This window comes from Narcine bancroftii, chromosome 2 (genome assembly GCF_036971445.1).
Source record: "Narcine bancroftii isolate sNarBan1 chromosome 2, sNarBan1.hap1, whole genome shotgun sequence".
Taxonomy (NCBI): domain Eukaryota; kingdom Metazoa; phylum Chordata; class Chondrichthyes; order Torpediniformes; family Narcinidae; genus Narcine; species Narcine bancroftii.
Window position 1 is genome coordinate 60,318,203 of NC_091470.1, and position 16,950 is coordinate 60,335,152.

General features: G+C 42.7%; 1 protein-coding gene across 12 annotated transcripts in view; it reads left to right on the forward strand.

Annotated features, from left to right (window-relative positions):
* The window catches only part of ralgapa1 (Ral GTPase activating protein catalytic subunit alpha 1), a 251,767-nt gene that overhangs the window by 177,908 nt on the left and 56,909 nt on the right, over positions 1-16,950 (forward strand). For all 12 annotated transcript variants that reach the window (XM_069916813.1, XM_069916822.1, XM_069916815.1 and 9 more), the window contains 3 exons: positions 1,032-1,103; positions 3,617-3,740; positions 12,904-13,059. In XM_069916813.1, the coding sequence (XP_069772914.1) occupies positions 1,032-1,103; positions 3,617-3,740; positions 12,904-13,059 (352 nt within the window). The remainder of the gene's footprint in view (positions 1-1,031; positions 1,104-3,616; positions 3,741-12,903; positions 13,060-16,950) is intronic.

Consider the following 16,950-nt stretch of genomic DNA (forward strand, 5'->3'; position numbering starts at 1 on the left):
GACCCTGGGACACAGCAGTTACTGTGCATGCGCTATACTGGCGCGGCGGCCAGCGGGCCACCTCTAATACATTTTTGAAATGATCTTGCGGGCCAAATATAATTATATCGCGGGCCAAATTTGGCCCGCGGGCCAGAGTTTGACATGTGTGCCCTATGCCATCGGAACTCTGTAATTAGTAAGGGATTGCTTAAGGTGGGATGTGAGTGGGAAGGAAAGGGTGAGAATCACTGCTCTAGACCCAATTGTTACTGAAATATTTTGCTTGAGAAAAATTGTCATTGGCCCATTTCCTTTAGCGTTCTGAAACCTTGCACATGACGAGTCAATGAGGGATGATGAAAGCAGTGGTCTTCAAACTTAATTTGTAGTAAAAATGCTAATAAAGTCAGCAATACTGCATAGAGAACTTAACTTTTAAAGCATTACATAGAAGCAAATTATGTAAATTCACCTTTACAAACAATGGAACTGTGTGTGTGAAATACGAATTTTTTTTATCACCAGTCATGCTAAAAGTAAATTTTGTTTTGCTCAGGAATGTGGAATAGTACTTCCTTCATATTAATTAACAGGAATATGAAAGGGTGCTTATTAATCAGATGCTATTTCGTTATTAAAATTATAAAAAAGATAGCAGTGTATACAGTACTTGTATACTAAATTTCTAAATTCAAATTCAGCTCTGGCTTTGGTTCCCAGTTCTTTAATTGATTGACTGATCTCACTTGCTGAAGAACTCTTATTCTAAACTACAATTACTGGGGCCAAGAAAAATCCTGCTTTGCGTAAATTATGACTTTGAACTAAAAAGTATGCATTTAAACCTCCATTGATTCCAGTTTTGTCTGGTGCTCCACATGGGTAAAATGTTGTATTTGATGCTGAGTGCAATGCTCACTTCTTTCTGGTGTTTAGCTCTTGTTTCTGATGCATGTCTTGATTTATTGCAGTAAGTTTTGTCTATATTGGGGAAAACTATTGGGGAAAACTATTGCAATGGCTATTCTAATATTAATGTTTCATTGTAGGACCAGTTTCCATCTTCTGAAGAAAAATGAAAAGCTTTTGCGGGAACTAAAAAACCTGGACTCAAGGCAATGGTGAATGTTTATTTTGTGATATCCTTCAGTTTTGCTCTTTTATTTTTCATTAATTTAAAATACAACTTCTAGAGCTACCCATATATTTTGGCATATAAGTCAACCTTCAGGTCCCCGTTTTCAGCCTTATTTTCAAGATTTTATCATATATTGGATAGATAAGACAATCCCCCAAAAATCGTGTTATTGGGCGTGGCTGGAAGATGGTTGTTGTCGTGGAACCTCCAGCAAAATGCCAAAAGTATGAAGCAAGTTTTAAGTTAAAAGTCATAGAAATGGCCAAGGAATCTACCAATTGTTTTAAATGTGTGTTTTTTTAATAAAAAAATTCTTTCTAATATACCAGTAGCTTGAAAATTTGTTGTAGGTTTGGTTCTTTTTTTGACGTTTGGGTTGTCTTGTACGTCGAATCTACGTCGAGAAGTTTTTTTCCAGTTTATTTTAAGGTCTCATTTTTGTATCTGGCGTATAATATGACCCTGATTTTTAAGTGCTTTTTGATGGTTTCAAGGGTCGATTTATACACCAAAATGAACGGTATATCTCAATATAGGCAGATATTCTCTTACCATGTTAACTAGTAATGCACAAGTCTGCTTAGCATTATCAGCTGGGATGTGAAGTTACTTTTCATGATAATTAGTCCAGAGTTTTAAACTAAAAGATCAACAATTTCAATATGATCCATGCAAAATTGAATTAACTTACACAGATAGTGTTAGGTCTGCTTTGTTCATGAATGAGTGAGACAAACACCAGGCTGAGTCGAAATCAGGGTTCTTTGTTCTTTATTACCGGATTGTAACACTTGCGACTAACCATGTTAGTCGGAGAATGCATTCTGCCGTTATCAGCAAAATGGTGATTTTTTATACCCTTGGATATGTGCTTAGAACATCATCATATCATTACTTGTCCAATGACTAAAACTGTTGCTATCCTTTCCCTGCTAGCTTCCTGCCTCTCAATCCATCAATGTCTCTCTTATCTTGTAAGTACAAGGATGCATTCACATCTTGTTACAGCCCTGCACATTCCCATCTCATGATGTTTTACCTAACAGGAGTACAAGGACACCTCCCCTTCTTGTTACAGCCCTGTACAGGGTAACTCCTTACACATTCCCATCTCATGATGTTTTACCTTACAATAGGACAGTTGAATTTGGGGCTTTACTGACTCTATGACTCCGCTGCTAAGCACCAAACAGCTGAACAATTGAGAATGCAGTTCATTATAAAACTAAGTCGAGGCAGAATAAAGAACACAATCATAAAAGATTTTAAGTCCGACAGAAAATGATGTTGTGGCATCTTTTTGGAATATAGACTCCTCAGCTCTCTCTTCAAGAGCTGGGATAGGTGAACAGAAACTCTTAGAAGTTATTTGCTGCTTCCACTTTGATGTCGTTTCTCTAGCATGTTCAAGTAATTCAGCAATTACTGGTCCTTGTGTTCAAAAATGGCAACTACAGGCTCTATTCTACCTGCATCAGTGAAGCAATTAAACGTACCTTTCTAATCAAAAAACACCAGTGAAGCCGAATGTCCTAAACATTATGGTGCCCTGAAATGGGGAGACTATGTATATAAAGTGCTGTAATTTCTAAGTAGTCAAACCAAAATGTATGCAAATAATCTTGAATAAAATCTGGAATGTGCACTTTAATCACATGTAAATTGTTTGATTATAAATTTAAAACTAAGGATAAAGGAAAAAAACATCTTTGTCCAAAATATTATGGAGGGCATTGTATATCTTTACATCCTATGGACAGTACGAGACCTGCCAAGTTCCTCCAGTATTTCTGTGTTTTTTAGTACAATAGTACAAGGTCTGTTTTCTGATACTTAGCAGGCTTTGGCATTTTATGGTTTTTTTCTGAACTGCCTTAAGATGTTTTACTGTATCAAAGCCATTGAATAAATATTTAGTGACATTTATTGTATATATGTAAATGATTGAAATACAAGTATACCCCACTTTACAAAACTAGTGAGTTCCTACAGAACCTTTCGTAGGCAGAAATGGCATAAAGCGAAGAACTGATTACCATTGATTTATATGGGAAAAATATTTGAGCGTCCCTGGACCCAAAAAAAAGCCCACCAAATCGTACCAAATAACACAAAACCTATAATAGCACTTACATATAGTAAAAGCAAGAATGATATGATAAATACACAGCCAATATAAAGTAAAAATAATTTATGTACAGTGTAGTTTCTCTTAGCAGAATCTGGAAGATAGCAGGTTTTGATAGCCCCGCCGGCTGCCCTGTGACAACTCCACCATCCACTATTTCTTAAAAGTGAAAATCCTTTCATAAAAGCAAACTCAAGTTTCTTCATAAAAGCGAATTTGCATAAATCAGGCACACCTGTATCTAGTAAATCTAGACATTCATAAAGGTGGTAACTAATACTATGATTGTGCTATTCAAAATTAAAGCAAAATGAACATTTTCCATTCAAATTTATGGTTTATATCAACTTTTTTTTTGTCTTATGCAGTCGAGAAACACACAAGATAGCAGTGTTTTACGTTGCTGAGGGACAGGAAGATAAGCACTCCATTCTAACAAATACTGGAGGGAGCCAATCCTATGAGGACTTCGTGGCAGGTCTTGGTTGGGAGGTAAATCATCTTGCGTTTTCCAGATTTTCAATACTTTTAATAAAGTCAGTAGTATAATGACAGTGAAGAATCTGGGATTATATCAGGATCTAAATGAACCAGGAAAGTGGGCAAAGAATTGACAGGGGTGAGGTGTTGTGTTTTGGTAGGTGAAACTACAACAGGATGCACAATGAATCATAGCGCCCTGGCGAGTGTCATAGAACAAAGAGACTTGGGGGTACAGGTTCCTAGTTCCATGAAAATGGTAACACAGATGAAGATGATGTTTGGTATGCCTGCCTTCATCATCAGGGGAATTGGTGGAAGGAGAATTGACATGTTATAACTGTACTAGGTATGAATTCATGTACAGGTACACGATCCTTTATCCAGACATCTAAAATCTGGAAGGCTCCAAAATCTGGCAAGTGGGAAGAGAGACGGCAGCGCGAATCAGGTGGGCGAGGTGGGGAGACCGGCAGTGCAAGTCAGGCGGGCGAGGGGGGGAGACCGGCAGCGCGAATCGGGCGGGCAAGAGACTGGCAGTGCGAGTTGGGCTGGCGAGGGGTAGAGGCCAGCAGTGCGAGTGGAAGAGGGTGGAGGTGGATATGGCAGAACAATTCAGGTGGGCTTAAATCTGGCTTTCCAAAATCTGAAATTCGAAACACACTGTCCCCCAAGGGTTACAGATAAAGGATTGTGTACCTGTACTTACAACTGTGGAACCACAGTGAAGTATTCTGCACAGTTCTGGTCATCCATCTACAGGAGCAAATGTTACCGGAAAACTGGAACAAGGTGCAGAGAAGATTCATAAGAATGTTATGGAACTAGCAGGCTTGAATAACACTAAGATGCTGCATTGGCTGGGGCATTTCTCTCTGGAGAGCAGGAGGTGGAGGAGGAATCATGTAGTGATTTATAAAATCATGAAGGGCATAGAAGCAGTAAAGTAATTTTTCCCAGGCATTGATTTAAGATGAGAGAGAAAGATTCAAAAGGGACCTAATGGACATCTTTTTAAGTAGGTGGAGCAAACTGTCAGATGAAGTGATAAAGGTGGATACATTTGTAACATTTAAAAGACATTTATATATGTGCATGGATTAGAAAGATGTAGGTATAGGAATATGGGTCGAACATAGGTAGATAGCACTAGCTTGGGTAGAAAACTTGATCACATGGACAAGTTGACCCAAAGGGCCTATCTTTTCAATGTAAAACTCTGATTCTAAATTCATACAAATTATTGTATAGTAATGTGTGCACAAGCGCAGCAAGAAGAACTGAGACAGCAGGCTGTGAGCTCATTAATCACAACTAGTTTACTGCAGCCTTTAAGGCCCTCTGGAGCCCACCGTTTACGTACTGGAACTCACATCACACTGATGAAAGCGCGTACACGTACTTCCGGGCCGTGATGGAAGAGAAGGACCCACGACGCCATCTTTTCCATGGCTGCTCCGCTGACCACGCGTTACAAATGGAGACTGTATGCACATATCCTACAAATATGTGTGCCACCACACAACACCCCCCCCCCCACCCCCCCGCCAGAACCGGTGCCAGAGGTCTTACTGCTTGTCGTAGATGAGGTCTCCTGCTTTGGTGGCTGACCCCAGCATTTTGGCAGTGGGACTGCCACTGGCTGTGTCAAGACCAAGTATGCCAGTTTGAGGCACTCCAGGGTGAAAAGTTCCTCTTTGCCACCAATGTCAAGCATGAAAGTGGAGGTATTCCTGTGAAGTACTTTGTACGGTCCCTCAGGGGTGCTGGAGGGGTGGCCTGTGTCTGCCCCTCCGCATGAACATATAGTCGCAGGTGTCTCGGCCAGTGGGGTAAGCAGAGGGGGAGGGGGTGGCAGTCTTGTGGTGATGGTGCGAGTGATCCCAGTTTGTCTCTCAGTCTTTCCAGTACGATGGTGGTGCCACTGTCCTGCCCTGGTGGTGAAGGCAGGAATTGGCCCGGAACTGCTAGGGGTTCACTGTAGACCAACTCAGCTGAGGAGGCTCGCAGATTGTCCTTTGGTGCTGTGCAGATTCCGAGAAGGACGCATTCCATTTCATCCACCCAGTTTGGCATCTCTAGCCTTGCCATCAGTGCTGACTTAAGGTGGCGGTGAAAGTGCTCAACTATTCCGTTGGACTGGGGATGATAGGCGGTGGTGTGGTGCAGCTGGGTGCCCAGGAGTTTGGAGAGTTCATTCCAAAGGGTGGAAGTGAATTGAGTCCCCTGATCGATTGTTATGTGCGCTGGGACTCCAAATCGGGAAACCCAAGCAGAGAGGAAAGCCCAGGCACAAGTGTTAGTAGTGGTGTCCAGAATTGGAACGGCCTCTGGCCATCTGTTAAATCTGTCCACCGTCGTGAGCAGGTAGCGCGACCCTCGGGAAACTGGCAAGGGGCCCACTGTGTCGAGATGGACATGCTGGAACCTGCAAGTTGGTACGTTAAACTGTTGAAGGTGGGGCTTGGTGTGCTGTTGGACCTTTGCAGTTTGGCAGTGAGTGCAGGTTTTTGCCCATTCACTTACCTGCTTGTGCAGCCCATACCAGAAGAACAGGGAGAATATCACCTGCACCATCATTCAGATGGAGGGATGGGAAAGGGCATGCAATGTGTTGAAAACCATTTGTCTCCATTAGGCAGGTACAATTGGCCGGGATTTGCCGATGGAGATGTCGCAGAGCTAGGTTGTGCCATTAGTGTCCAGTGGGATGTCCTGGAACTGCAGACTCATGATCACCTTCCTTAAGCTGTGGGTCTCGCCATCATCTTGCTGGGCTCGTGCCAGTTTGTGGTAGCTGATGCCATGCGACAGAGTGTGAACAGCTGGCCTGGAGAGTGTGTCAGCAACTACATTCTCTTTGCCGGACAGGTGGCGGGTGGAGATGGTGAGCTCAGGCGTAGGATAAGTGCTGCTACTGGCGGGCGGACTGTGGATCAGAGGACTCAGAGAAAGCAAACGTCAGCAACTTGTGGTCTGTGTAGAACGTGAAAGGCCGCCCCCTCCAAGAAATAGCAGAAATGGCGGACTGCGAGGTAGAGGGCCTGCAGCTCTCTGTCGAATGTGGTGTACTTCAGTTCAGGTGCTCGTTGGTGACGACTGAAATAGGTGAGGAGCCTGCAAATGTTGTCCACGAACTGTTCCAGGACACAGCCCCCGCTGTGTTGGACGCATCAACAGTGAGGGCTGCCCGGAGTCACGTGATGGAGTAGTGGCCGGTAGGAGAATACCAGCCCTCTCCAGAAAAGAAGAAAAGTGAAGAAAAAGCAAAGCCCCAGATACACAAAACACAACAAATAAAAGATAAAGGTGTGGAGAAAATGGCACCTAAGAAAGAAAAGCCAAAATCAAGAAAAAAAGAAGGAAAGACGCCGGAAAAGAAAGGTGAAGGCCTTACCTGCACGATAAAGCAGGGACCCGTCGTGGAAAGAGGAGACCGCTCCCTGAGGTTAGTGGAGACCCCGCAGGGTCGCGACCCACCAACCACGGGACTGCAAAAACGGCTCACTGAGCCAAACAGAGGTACGCAACAGTGCATGTCAAGGAGAACACCGACGGGAGGGGGGACCAGCTGTGGAGTGAAACTTCACAGCACAAACAGCTGAGAGATGCCCAACAGCAGGGCACCCAGCTGGAAGATAAAGAAAGCAACGGGAAAGGGAGGGGTGAGAAAGAAAAATGGAAGCAGGAGACACAACAGATAACCAGCCCAGAAGAAGAGGACCAACATCAAGAAACCATGAAAAAAAATACCCAACAAACTGATACAAGCAGCTCAATAAGAAAGTCAGAAGAGACACAGATACAAGGAAGAGAAATAGAAGACACAAACCCAAGAGCAGACACAGAAGAAGAACACCAAACTCTGCACAGAGGAATAGGAGGTAAAATGAATGGACAGTACATAGATTTTAAAAATTTCAAGAACAAATGAAAGGATTAAAAGAATGGTTGACACTAGAATTTTGTGAAATGAAAAGAAAAATAACAAGTACAGAAGAAAAAGTGAGTAGAATAGAGCTGGTCATAACAGATGTAGGGAAAGGATTAGATTAGAAAATGTGGAAGAAAGTGTAATGACGGTAGAAATGGAAGTGAACGACTTAAAAAGAAAATTGGAAGAAAGTGACAAAAAAGTTAAAGAAACACAGGAGTTGTTAGCTCAGAAGATGGATATAATGGAAAACTATAGTAGGCGAACCAATATAAAGATAGTGGGCCTTAAGGAAGATGAAGAAGGCAAAGATATGAAAGAATTTATAAAAGAATGGATCCCAAAAGTCCTGGGAATGCCAGAAATGCAGGAAGGATTGGAAATAGAAAGGGCACACAGAACATTAGTTCAGAAACCACAGTCACAACAAAAACCAAGATCCGTTTTAGTAAAATTTCTGAGATACACAAGAGAAAATATATTGGAGAAGCGATGAATAAAATTAGAGAAGACAAAAAACCACTGGAGTACAAAGGTCAAAACAATTTTTCTACCCAGACATAAGTTTTGAGCTCCTAAAGAAGAGGAAGGAGTTTAACACAGCAAAATCAATCCTATGGGAAAAAAGGCTATAAATTTATGTTAAGATATCCAGCAGTGCTTAAAATAGTTATCCCGGGGAGCAAAACAGACTGTTCTCGGATCCGGAGAAAGCACGAGAATTTGCAGAACGCCTGCAAGACAGAAAGAGAGATGAAGAGATGTAACAAGAACAAAGAACGATGACAAACTACATATAAAGATGTAAAAATAATGGATAAGTAAGAACTAAAGGAGGGAAGAAAAGGGAAGTAAGGAAGAAGGGGGGGGGGAAACAAAAAAAAACAGTGAGGGCTCTGGGCACGTCCATGCGTGGGTGGACTCGCATCGTTGTGGCAGTCAGGACTTTGGTTTTTTTGGATTGCGGCCTTCGCCTCGTCAGTCCAGTCAAAGTTTTTTTGGAGCCTGACATTAATGTTAAGAGTGGGAACATGGTGCTGGCAGCTGCGGGGATGAACCTGTTGTAAAAGTTCACTATACCCATGAATTCTTGCAGTCCTTTCAGGATTGTTGGCCTAGCGAACTGTCGGATAGCTTTCAGGTAAAGGAGTGGTGCCATCAATGCTGATCCTATGGTCCAAGAATTCAATTTCATCAAGGCTGAACTGGCACCTCTCTGGGTTGATGGTGAGGCCGTATTCGGCTAGCCAGTCGAAAAGCTGGCGGAGGTGGGAGATCTGGTCCTCTCATGTCTTGCTCGCTACCAGAATATCATCCAGGTAGATGAAGAGGAACCGTAAGTCTCTCCCGACCGCGTCCATGAGGCATTGGAAGGTCTGGGCTGTGTTCTTTAGGCTAAACGGCATGCAGAGAACCTCAGAGGCCGGTGGGTGATGATAGTGACCTTCTCGACATCTTCCGGGTGATCGGGGATCTGGTGGTATCCCCAGATCAAGTCGACCTTTGAGAAGATACATGCACCATGGAGGTTTGGCACGAAATCCTGTATGTGAGGGATCGGGTAGCAGTGGGCGTCATCGCATCATTGAGGCGCCCATAGTCTCCACAGGGTCTCCAGCTGCCGTTGGACTTGGGAACCAAGTGAAAGAGAGAGACTCATGGACTGTCGGACCAGTGGACAATACCTAATTCCTCCATGTGCTTAAACTCTTCCTTAGCGAGGTTGAGCTGGTCGGGAACCAGGCGTCAGGCTCGGGAATGTATGGGCGGGCCTGTAGTTGCAATGTGGTGCTGGACGCCATGCTTCGGCACGGCGGTGGTGAACTGGGGACACAGAATGGAGAGATAACTGGCCAGGAAGTGGCTGTATTGGCAGTGCGAAGTCTGCACAGAGGCGAGTTAGGTAGCTGGCTCATTGGACATGCCGAGGAGTACTGTCTGAGAAGTCTCTGCATGGACCAATTGCCTGCCCTGGAGGTCTACCAGTAGGCAGTGTGTCCACAAGAAATCTATTCCCAGACATGGCTTGTCCACTGATGCCAGTGTGAATGACCAATTGAAAGTGGTGTCGCCGAAATGTACAGGAATGTGCCTTTTGACGAAAGTTTTAATAGTGGTGTTGTTGGCCACATGCAGGATGGGGCCACAGGGTCTCTCATGCATGTCTTGAGCAACGTTGGGGGAATGATGCTTATCTCCGATCAGTATCCACGAGGAATCTGCAGCCCGAGATCCTATCCTAGACGTGGAGTAGGCTGTTCGGCTGGCCAGCCGCTGTGGCCACTCATGGCAGCTGGCCCTGTCTTTTTCCCTGAAATTAGCATGTTTGGTGGCACTCATGAACTCCTGCACCCCACCATTGGTGGTAGAAGCACCACTTCGGGTTGGGCTTCTCTGTTCATGGGCGGGATGGTTCTGGCTCACGTTTTGGGCTGGTCTTGGGCAGCAGCTTTGTTATGCGGTTGACTGTCTCTGTGGGCTCGCATTTGGAGTGGTAAAGGACGTCTGACTATGCCACGACCTTACTTGGGTTGCTGAAGTCCGTGTTGGCCAGCAGCAGCTTAATGTCTTCAGGCATTTGCTCGAGGAAAGCCTACTCAAACATGAGGTAGGGCTTGTGTATCTCGGCTAGGTGAGCATCTCATCCATGAGAGTGGACGGTGTTCTGTCTCCTCTGCCATCCAGATGGAGGAGCCTGACAGTCCTTTCTTGAAAGCCCATAAGTGTTTATGAGGAAGGTCTTTAGAGCCATGTATTTACCTTCCTCTGGCGGCAACTGGATGTAGTCATTGACTCATGTGGCTGATGACGTGAAAATATTTTCTCAAATCTGAGGTAATCCATTTGATCTGGAACTGGACCTCCACTTGGCCAAACCAAGTGCAGGGCCTACTCGTCCAGAAAGTGGACAGCTTTAATGCAAAAGCACCTACAGAGGCAGGGTCCATTGTGCCAAGTCTTCAGAACAAGGATACTCGTTGGGGTCATCAGTTTAGTCGTGTGTGCATGAGCGCAGCAAGAAGAACTGTGAGCTTGTTAAGCACAACTAGTTTACTTCAAATTTCGCACTGCAACCCTTAAGGCCCTCTGGAGCCTGCTGCTTATGTACCGGGACTCACATCACGTTGACATCATGCTGACATAAAACGTGTACGCGTACTTCCAGTCTGTACCGGAAGAGAAGGACCCGCGATACCATCTTTGCCACAACTGCTCCACTATTTGCGCGTAACAAATGGAGCCGGTTTACTGCTACAAATATGTGCACCACCAGTTTCTCACATTGAAGATTTTTTTTTAGTTACCTATATTTTTGTATGATACCAAGAATATAAATTTCTAAAATATCTGCCATTTGGGGGCAGTACATTTTATGTTAACTTGAGATGTTTGACATTATCTTTATTGAAGCGTTATTCTCTTTGCTGAAAGCACAAAATTTCTGCTTCAGACTATCTATATTGCATTGGATTGAATGGTGGCCGGGGCATCAGAGCTCGGATGGAAGGGTGGCCAGGATGTCAGGAGCTTGGGATGTGCGGGCGGCCATGGCATCGGGAGCTCAGATGGGAGGGCAGCCAGAATGAGAATCTGCAGCCAGTGTCAGGTGCTTGGATGAGTGGGCGGCCAGCCGGGGCTTCAAGAGCTTGAATGGGAAAGCAGCTGGGAGGTCAGGAACTCGGGTGGGAGGATGGTCGGGGCGTCGGCAACACAGATGGAAGGGTGGTCAGGGTGCTGGGAGCTCGGATGAGCGACACTTTGTTAATTCCCCTGTATGTAAACACAGCCACATGTGCCACAATCACACGATTGCAAGCCACACCCACTAACACTACACAGCCAAAATACCTCCACGAGCCGCCCATTCACATCAAAGAGCTACATGTGGCTTGACCACCTCTGCATTATAATCTTAAAATGGTGAAATATGTTCAAAATAATAGTCATTGCAAATTGCATTGCTATTTGAGATGTAGATCAAAGCATTGGTTCTTCCATAGCAAAATTATTTTCCATCTAATCAGATGAATAATATTCCAGTTTTTGGTGCTCATATGAAATAGAAGCCACTTTAAAAACTCAACAGACTAATTACATTCGTTACATGACAAGCGTTGCCCTTTTGGAAAAAGGTCAAGAGAGAACATATCCAAAAAGTTTAATTCCAATTGAACTGTGGTAATTGTTTCCCCATTCCTCTTCCTTTCTAATCTGGGTCTTATAATTAAAATCAAATTTTGTTTTGTTTTGGTATCTGTTTTCAGAGATCATGAAGAAAGCAATTTTGATTCTCTTTTGTGAAAGTCTTAATTTGAAAATCAATTAGGATGTCCATTGCTGTTTCTCAATATTTTTCATTGTCCACCATGTAGCAACAGGAGGAGCGAGAAGCAGCTATTCATAACCCTTTACTATCACTCTCGCTCTTGATCTGCATTTAGTGCACTGTCAACACCATATTTTTCTACCTGTACTGTAGAAGTATGTTTCACTTTTTTGAATCTTGATGTTTTTGATGAAAGTTTTGATCACTATTAATACTTGCAATCTGCTTTACTGTTTTTAGTAATTAGCACACTTGCAACAGAATTGCAAGGCTAAGAATTTGGATTGTCTTCTGGAAGTTGAATATAAACTGATGCTTCAACGTGATGTACCATCAGAGCAAAAGTGTGCTAGTCAAAAGCACGTCTTAACATTTTCTAGATCTGCAAGTCCCAAGGGAAACTGAAAATCATATATTTAAAACATTTCTATGACATTAGAACAGAAATGTTTACCTGCTTGTAAACAGCAGCCCATTGGTGACTTGAAATATAACTATCCTTTCAAGCAAATTAACCCACATTTTTTTATTTGTGGAACTCTTTCCCTCTACTTTGCTCTGCAATCTCCATTCTGAACTGAATCAGAGTTATCGGGAATTGCATCAGGTTTTGAGAATTTTTCAAACTTGTTTTCATGGTTTCTCTGCTAGAGTATGTTCCTTGATTTCATAAGCACCTTATTTATCACTTCCCAATGCATAATATCATGGGATTTAAAATTCATAATTAGTCACCATCGCAGATTTTTATTAAGGATGTGATATTTCGCACTTGATTACCTTTGAAGTTCAAATATTTACCGCAAATGTAATCAGCTGTTACTATTCACGTTCTCTAGGCCTAACTTATGAATAAAGTGCCTTTTCATTAGTATTTTAATCAATCTTATTCATGTCTTCATTTCTTGTTAAAGGTTAACCTTACCAATCATTGTGGTTTCATGGGTGGGCTACAAAAAAATAAAAGCACTGGACTGTCAACACCATATTTTGCTACCTCTACTGTAGAAGTAATGTTTCATGTATCTACAAGAATGCCTTCTGATTCAGATGATTCTTTAACAAAAAAGGTACATTCACATTAACATATTCATATGTATGATTCCTGGAGTTTTAGTTTACAAACACCTATATTGCTTGATTTTATTGTTGCTGCCTTTTTTCTATTATAATATTTTTTAAAATAATAGAATTTACAAATTCTTCATTTTGATCATTCAAGTCTTAGATTTTGCTTAAAATTTGTTTGTAAACATGTTATTTTAATAATTTCTTGTTGCGTAATAATGTGCTGCATCTGCAAAGTTAATACGGTGGTCCTAATTTCAGCGCTACTTGATAGTTGAACTTCCCAGCATTGCATCAGCACCCTTGCCATGAATAACAGAACAGCAGAAACACAACTAGCCACACAATTTAAATCGCATCAAGGCAATTTAGGATGTTACTTCAATAAAATGGATATACAAACATTAATGCTCTTTTACTGCTCTTGCATGTTCCCATGCCTTTAACCTGATGACCACCACCTGCTTCTTCATGCATAAAGAAATTTGTACAAAATATTGGGTTGAATTATTCAACTACTCTACCTTCATCCCAAGATTTTAAAAAATATGCATCACATAGAAAACTTTCTTGTGCAGACATTTTAAGAAATTCAATTAGTATTTATCTGTTACATTTTACTTTGTAATGGACCATCTTCATAATTTATTTTTCTCTGGATAGCAGCTATGTAAGAAAAGTTTTTCCTTATATTTTTATGTTTACCAGTTTGTGCTTTGAATTGCTATGTTTTTTTCCTAGTTACAGTGAAGAATCCTTTATAGAATGTTCAGTCATAGCTAAGAGTTAAAATATTTGTTTGAAATTGCATAGAAAATAGAATTTATAACACATTGTAGGCTCTTCAGCCCACAATATTGTACAAACCAATAGTAGCCTACTCAACAAACTAAACCTTCTCTACTTTACACCCATAACCCTCTATTCTTTTGTATCCAAGTGCCTGTCTAAGAGTCTTTTAAATGTCCCTATTGTACCAACCTCTATCACAACCCCAGATAAAGCATTCCAAGTACTCACTATTCTGTGGAAAGAAAAATACCCCTGACATCTCCCTCACCTTGTATAGATGTTGTCTGGTGTTTGCTACTCTCACCCTGGGAAAAGGCTGCTTGATGTTCACCCTATCTATGCCTCTTATAATATAGTAGATGTCCATTAAGTCACCTCATATCCTCCTTTGCTCTGTTAAACTCGCCTCATAAGACACATTGTCCAATCCAGGCATCATCCACATGAATCTCCTCTGCACCCTCTCCATAGTTTCCACATCCTTCCTGTAATGAGGCGACCACAACTGAACACAATATTCCAAGTGTGGTCTAACCAGAGTTTTTTGAGCTGCAACTCTTGAACTCAGTCTTCCTACTAAATGAAGGCCAGCATGCCATAACTACCCTTTGAACCTGTGCAGCAACCTTGAGATATGGATTAGATCCCAAGGTTCTTCTGTTCTTCCACACTGTTAAGTATCCTGCAATTAGCCACGTATTGTCTTCAAGTTTGACCTTCCAAAATGCATCACTTCACACTTATCCAGATTGGACTCCATCTGCCACTTTTCCACCCAACTCTGCATCCTGTCGATATCCTGTTGTATCCTATGACAACCTACAACACGATCTACAATACCTCCAACGTTCGTATCATCTGCAAACACTGAACTGTCCCACTACTTCTTTGTCCAGGTCATTTATAAAAATAACAGAGAGCAGGGGTCCAAGAACAGATCCATGCAGAACTTTACGGACTTCCAGGCACACACACACACGCACCACGGGCACATACCAGGTGTTTCCCAACCAGAAACTTTGACAAATCAGAGGATTCACAACCTGCTGAGGACGAGATCAGGAGTGTTTAAGGCCGGGAATCTAGATCTCTACAAAAAGTTCAGCTATCTCTGAAGCAAAGTGGCAATTCCAGAGGAAGCTAGCATCAGAGACAGATACATGCCAGCTATGCCAGAGACTGCAGGCCATTACAGCCTGCAAAGCAAGGGTGAGCACCATAGATGGCTGTGATGCTTCATTATACGATGAGCTGAACACTTTCTATGCCTGCTTTGAGAAGGAGAACCCAACAGTGCCTACTAGAATCCCTGCAAAGGCTGAGGACCCTGTGATATCTGTCTCTTGAAGAGGGCGTCAGAACATCATTCAAGAGGGTGAACCCTCAGAAGGCATCAAGCCCTAATGGCTTACCTGGCAGGGTACTGAAAATCTGCACGAACCAACTAGCTAGAGTGATCATGGACATTTTCAACCTCTCTTTGCTGCAGTCAAAGGTTCCCACCTGCTTCAAAGGGGCATCATTCAGAAGAGCAGTGTGAGCTGCCTCAACAACTATCTGCATAAATTGTACTGTGATGAAATGCTTTGAGAGGCTGGTCATGGCCAGAATTAACACATACCTAAGCAAAGGTCTGAAACCACTGCAATTCGCCTATCGTTATAATCCTCCACAGCATACATAATTTTGCTGGCTCTCCACTCAGCTCTGGATCGCCTCGAAAACAGCAACTCCTACACACGGCTGCTCTTCATCAACTACAGATCAGCCTTCAACACCATTGCCTCAGTGCTGGTCAAGAAGCTTCAAACGCTGGGATTCTGCACCCACCTCTGCAATTGGATCCTTGACTTCCTCATCGGAAGACAGCAGTCAGTACGAATGGGAGACATCAACTCCCCCTCACTGATTATCAACACAGGTGCACCTCAAGGACACGTGCTTAGCCCACTGCTCTACTTGTTATACACCCATGACTATATGGTCAAGCGCAATTTCAATGCTATCTAAAAATTTGCTGATGACACCAGAGTTGTTGGCAGAATCACAAATGGCAATGAGGAAGCGTTACAGGAGGGAGATAGATCAGCTTGTTGAGTGGTGTCACACCAACAATCTTCCATTCAATGTTAGCAAAAACAAGGAGATGATTGTGGACTTCAGGAGGATGTCAGAGGAACAAGACCCAGACCTCAATGAGGGCTCAGTAGTGGAGAGGATCAATAACTTCAAATTCCTGGGTGTTAACATCTTCATGGGTCTGTACTGGAGCCTCCACGTCAATGCAATCGTGAAGGCTCACCAGCGGCTATACTTAGTGTGGTGCTTGAGGAGATTCGATATGTCACTGAAGACTCTTGAAAACTTTCATATATCGTAGAGAGCATTCTAGCTGGTGGAGGCACCAACTCTCAGGACAAGAAAAAATTCTAGGGTTATTAACTCCTTAATAAAGCAACCTCTATCCTCAAAGACTCCCCACCACCTAGGCCATTCCCTCTTCAATCTGCTACCATCAGGAAAAAGGTACAGGAACCTAAAGACAAGCACTCGGTGACACAAGGACAGCTTTTTCTCCGCTGCCATCATAATCCTGAATTATCAATGATCCAAAGTCACTGCCTTACTTTCTGTGCACAATTATGGTTTTTTTTAATTGTTGTAAAAGTGGTTTATGTGAATGTTTGCTCTATGATACTGCCGCAAAACACCGAATTTCATGACTTGTTCACGACAATGAATTCTGATTCTTATTCCTCTAATACTATACCTTGCTTTCTACAAGCAAGCCATTCCAGAATCTACACAGCAAAGGTTCCATGGACCTAGTGACTTTCTGAATGAATCATGGAGATTTTTGTCAAATGCCTTACTAAAATCCATATACTCCTCATCTACTGTCCTACATTCATCAATTTATTTTGTTACTTCAAAATAACTCAATTAGGCTCATGAGGCATGACCTACCCCTCACAAAGCCATGCTGACTATCCCTAAGAAGACTATACTTCTCTAAATGCTCATAAATCCTATCCATAAGAATCCTCTCCAGTAGTTTACCCACCACTGACATAAGACTCACTAGTCTATAATTCCCAGGA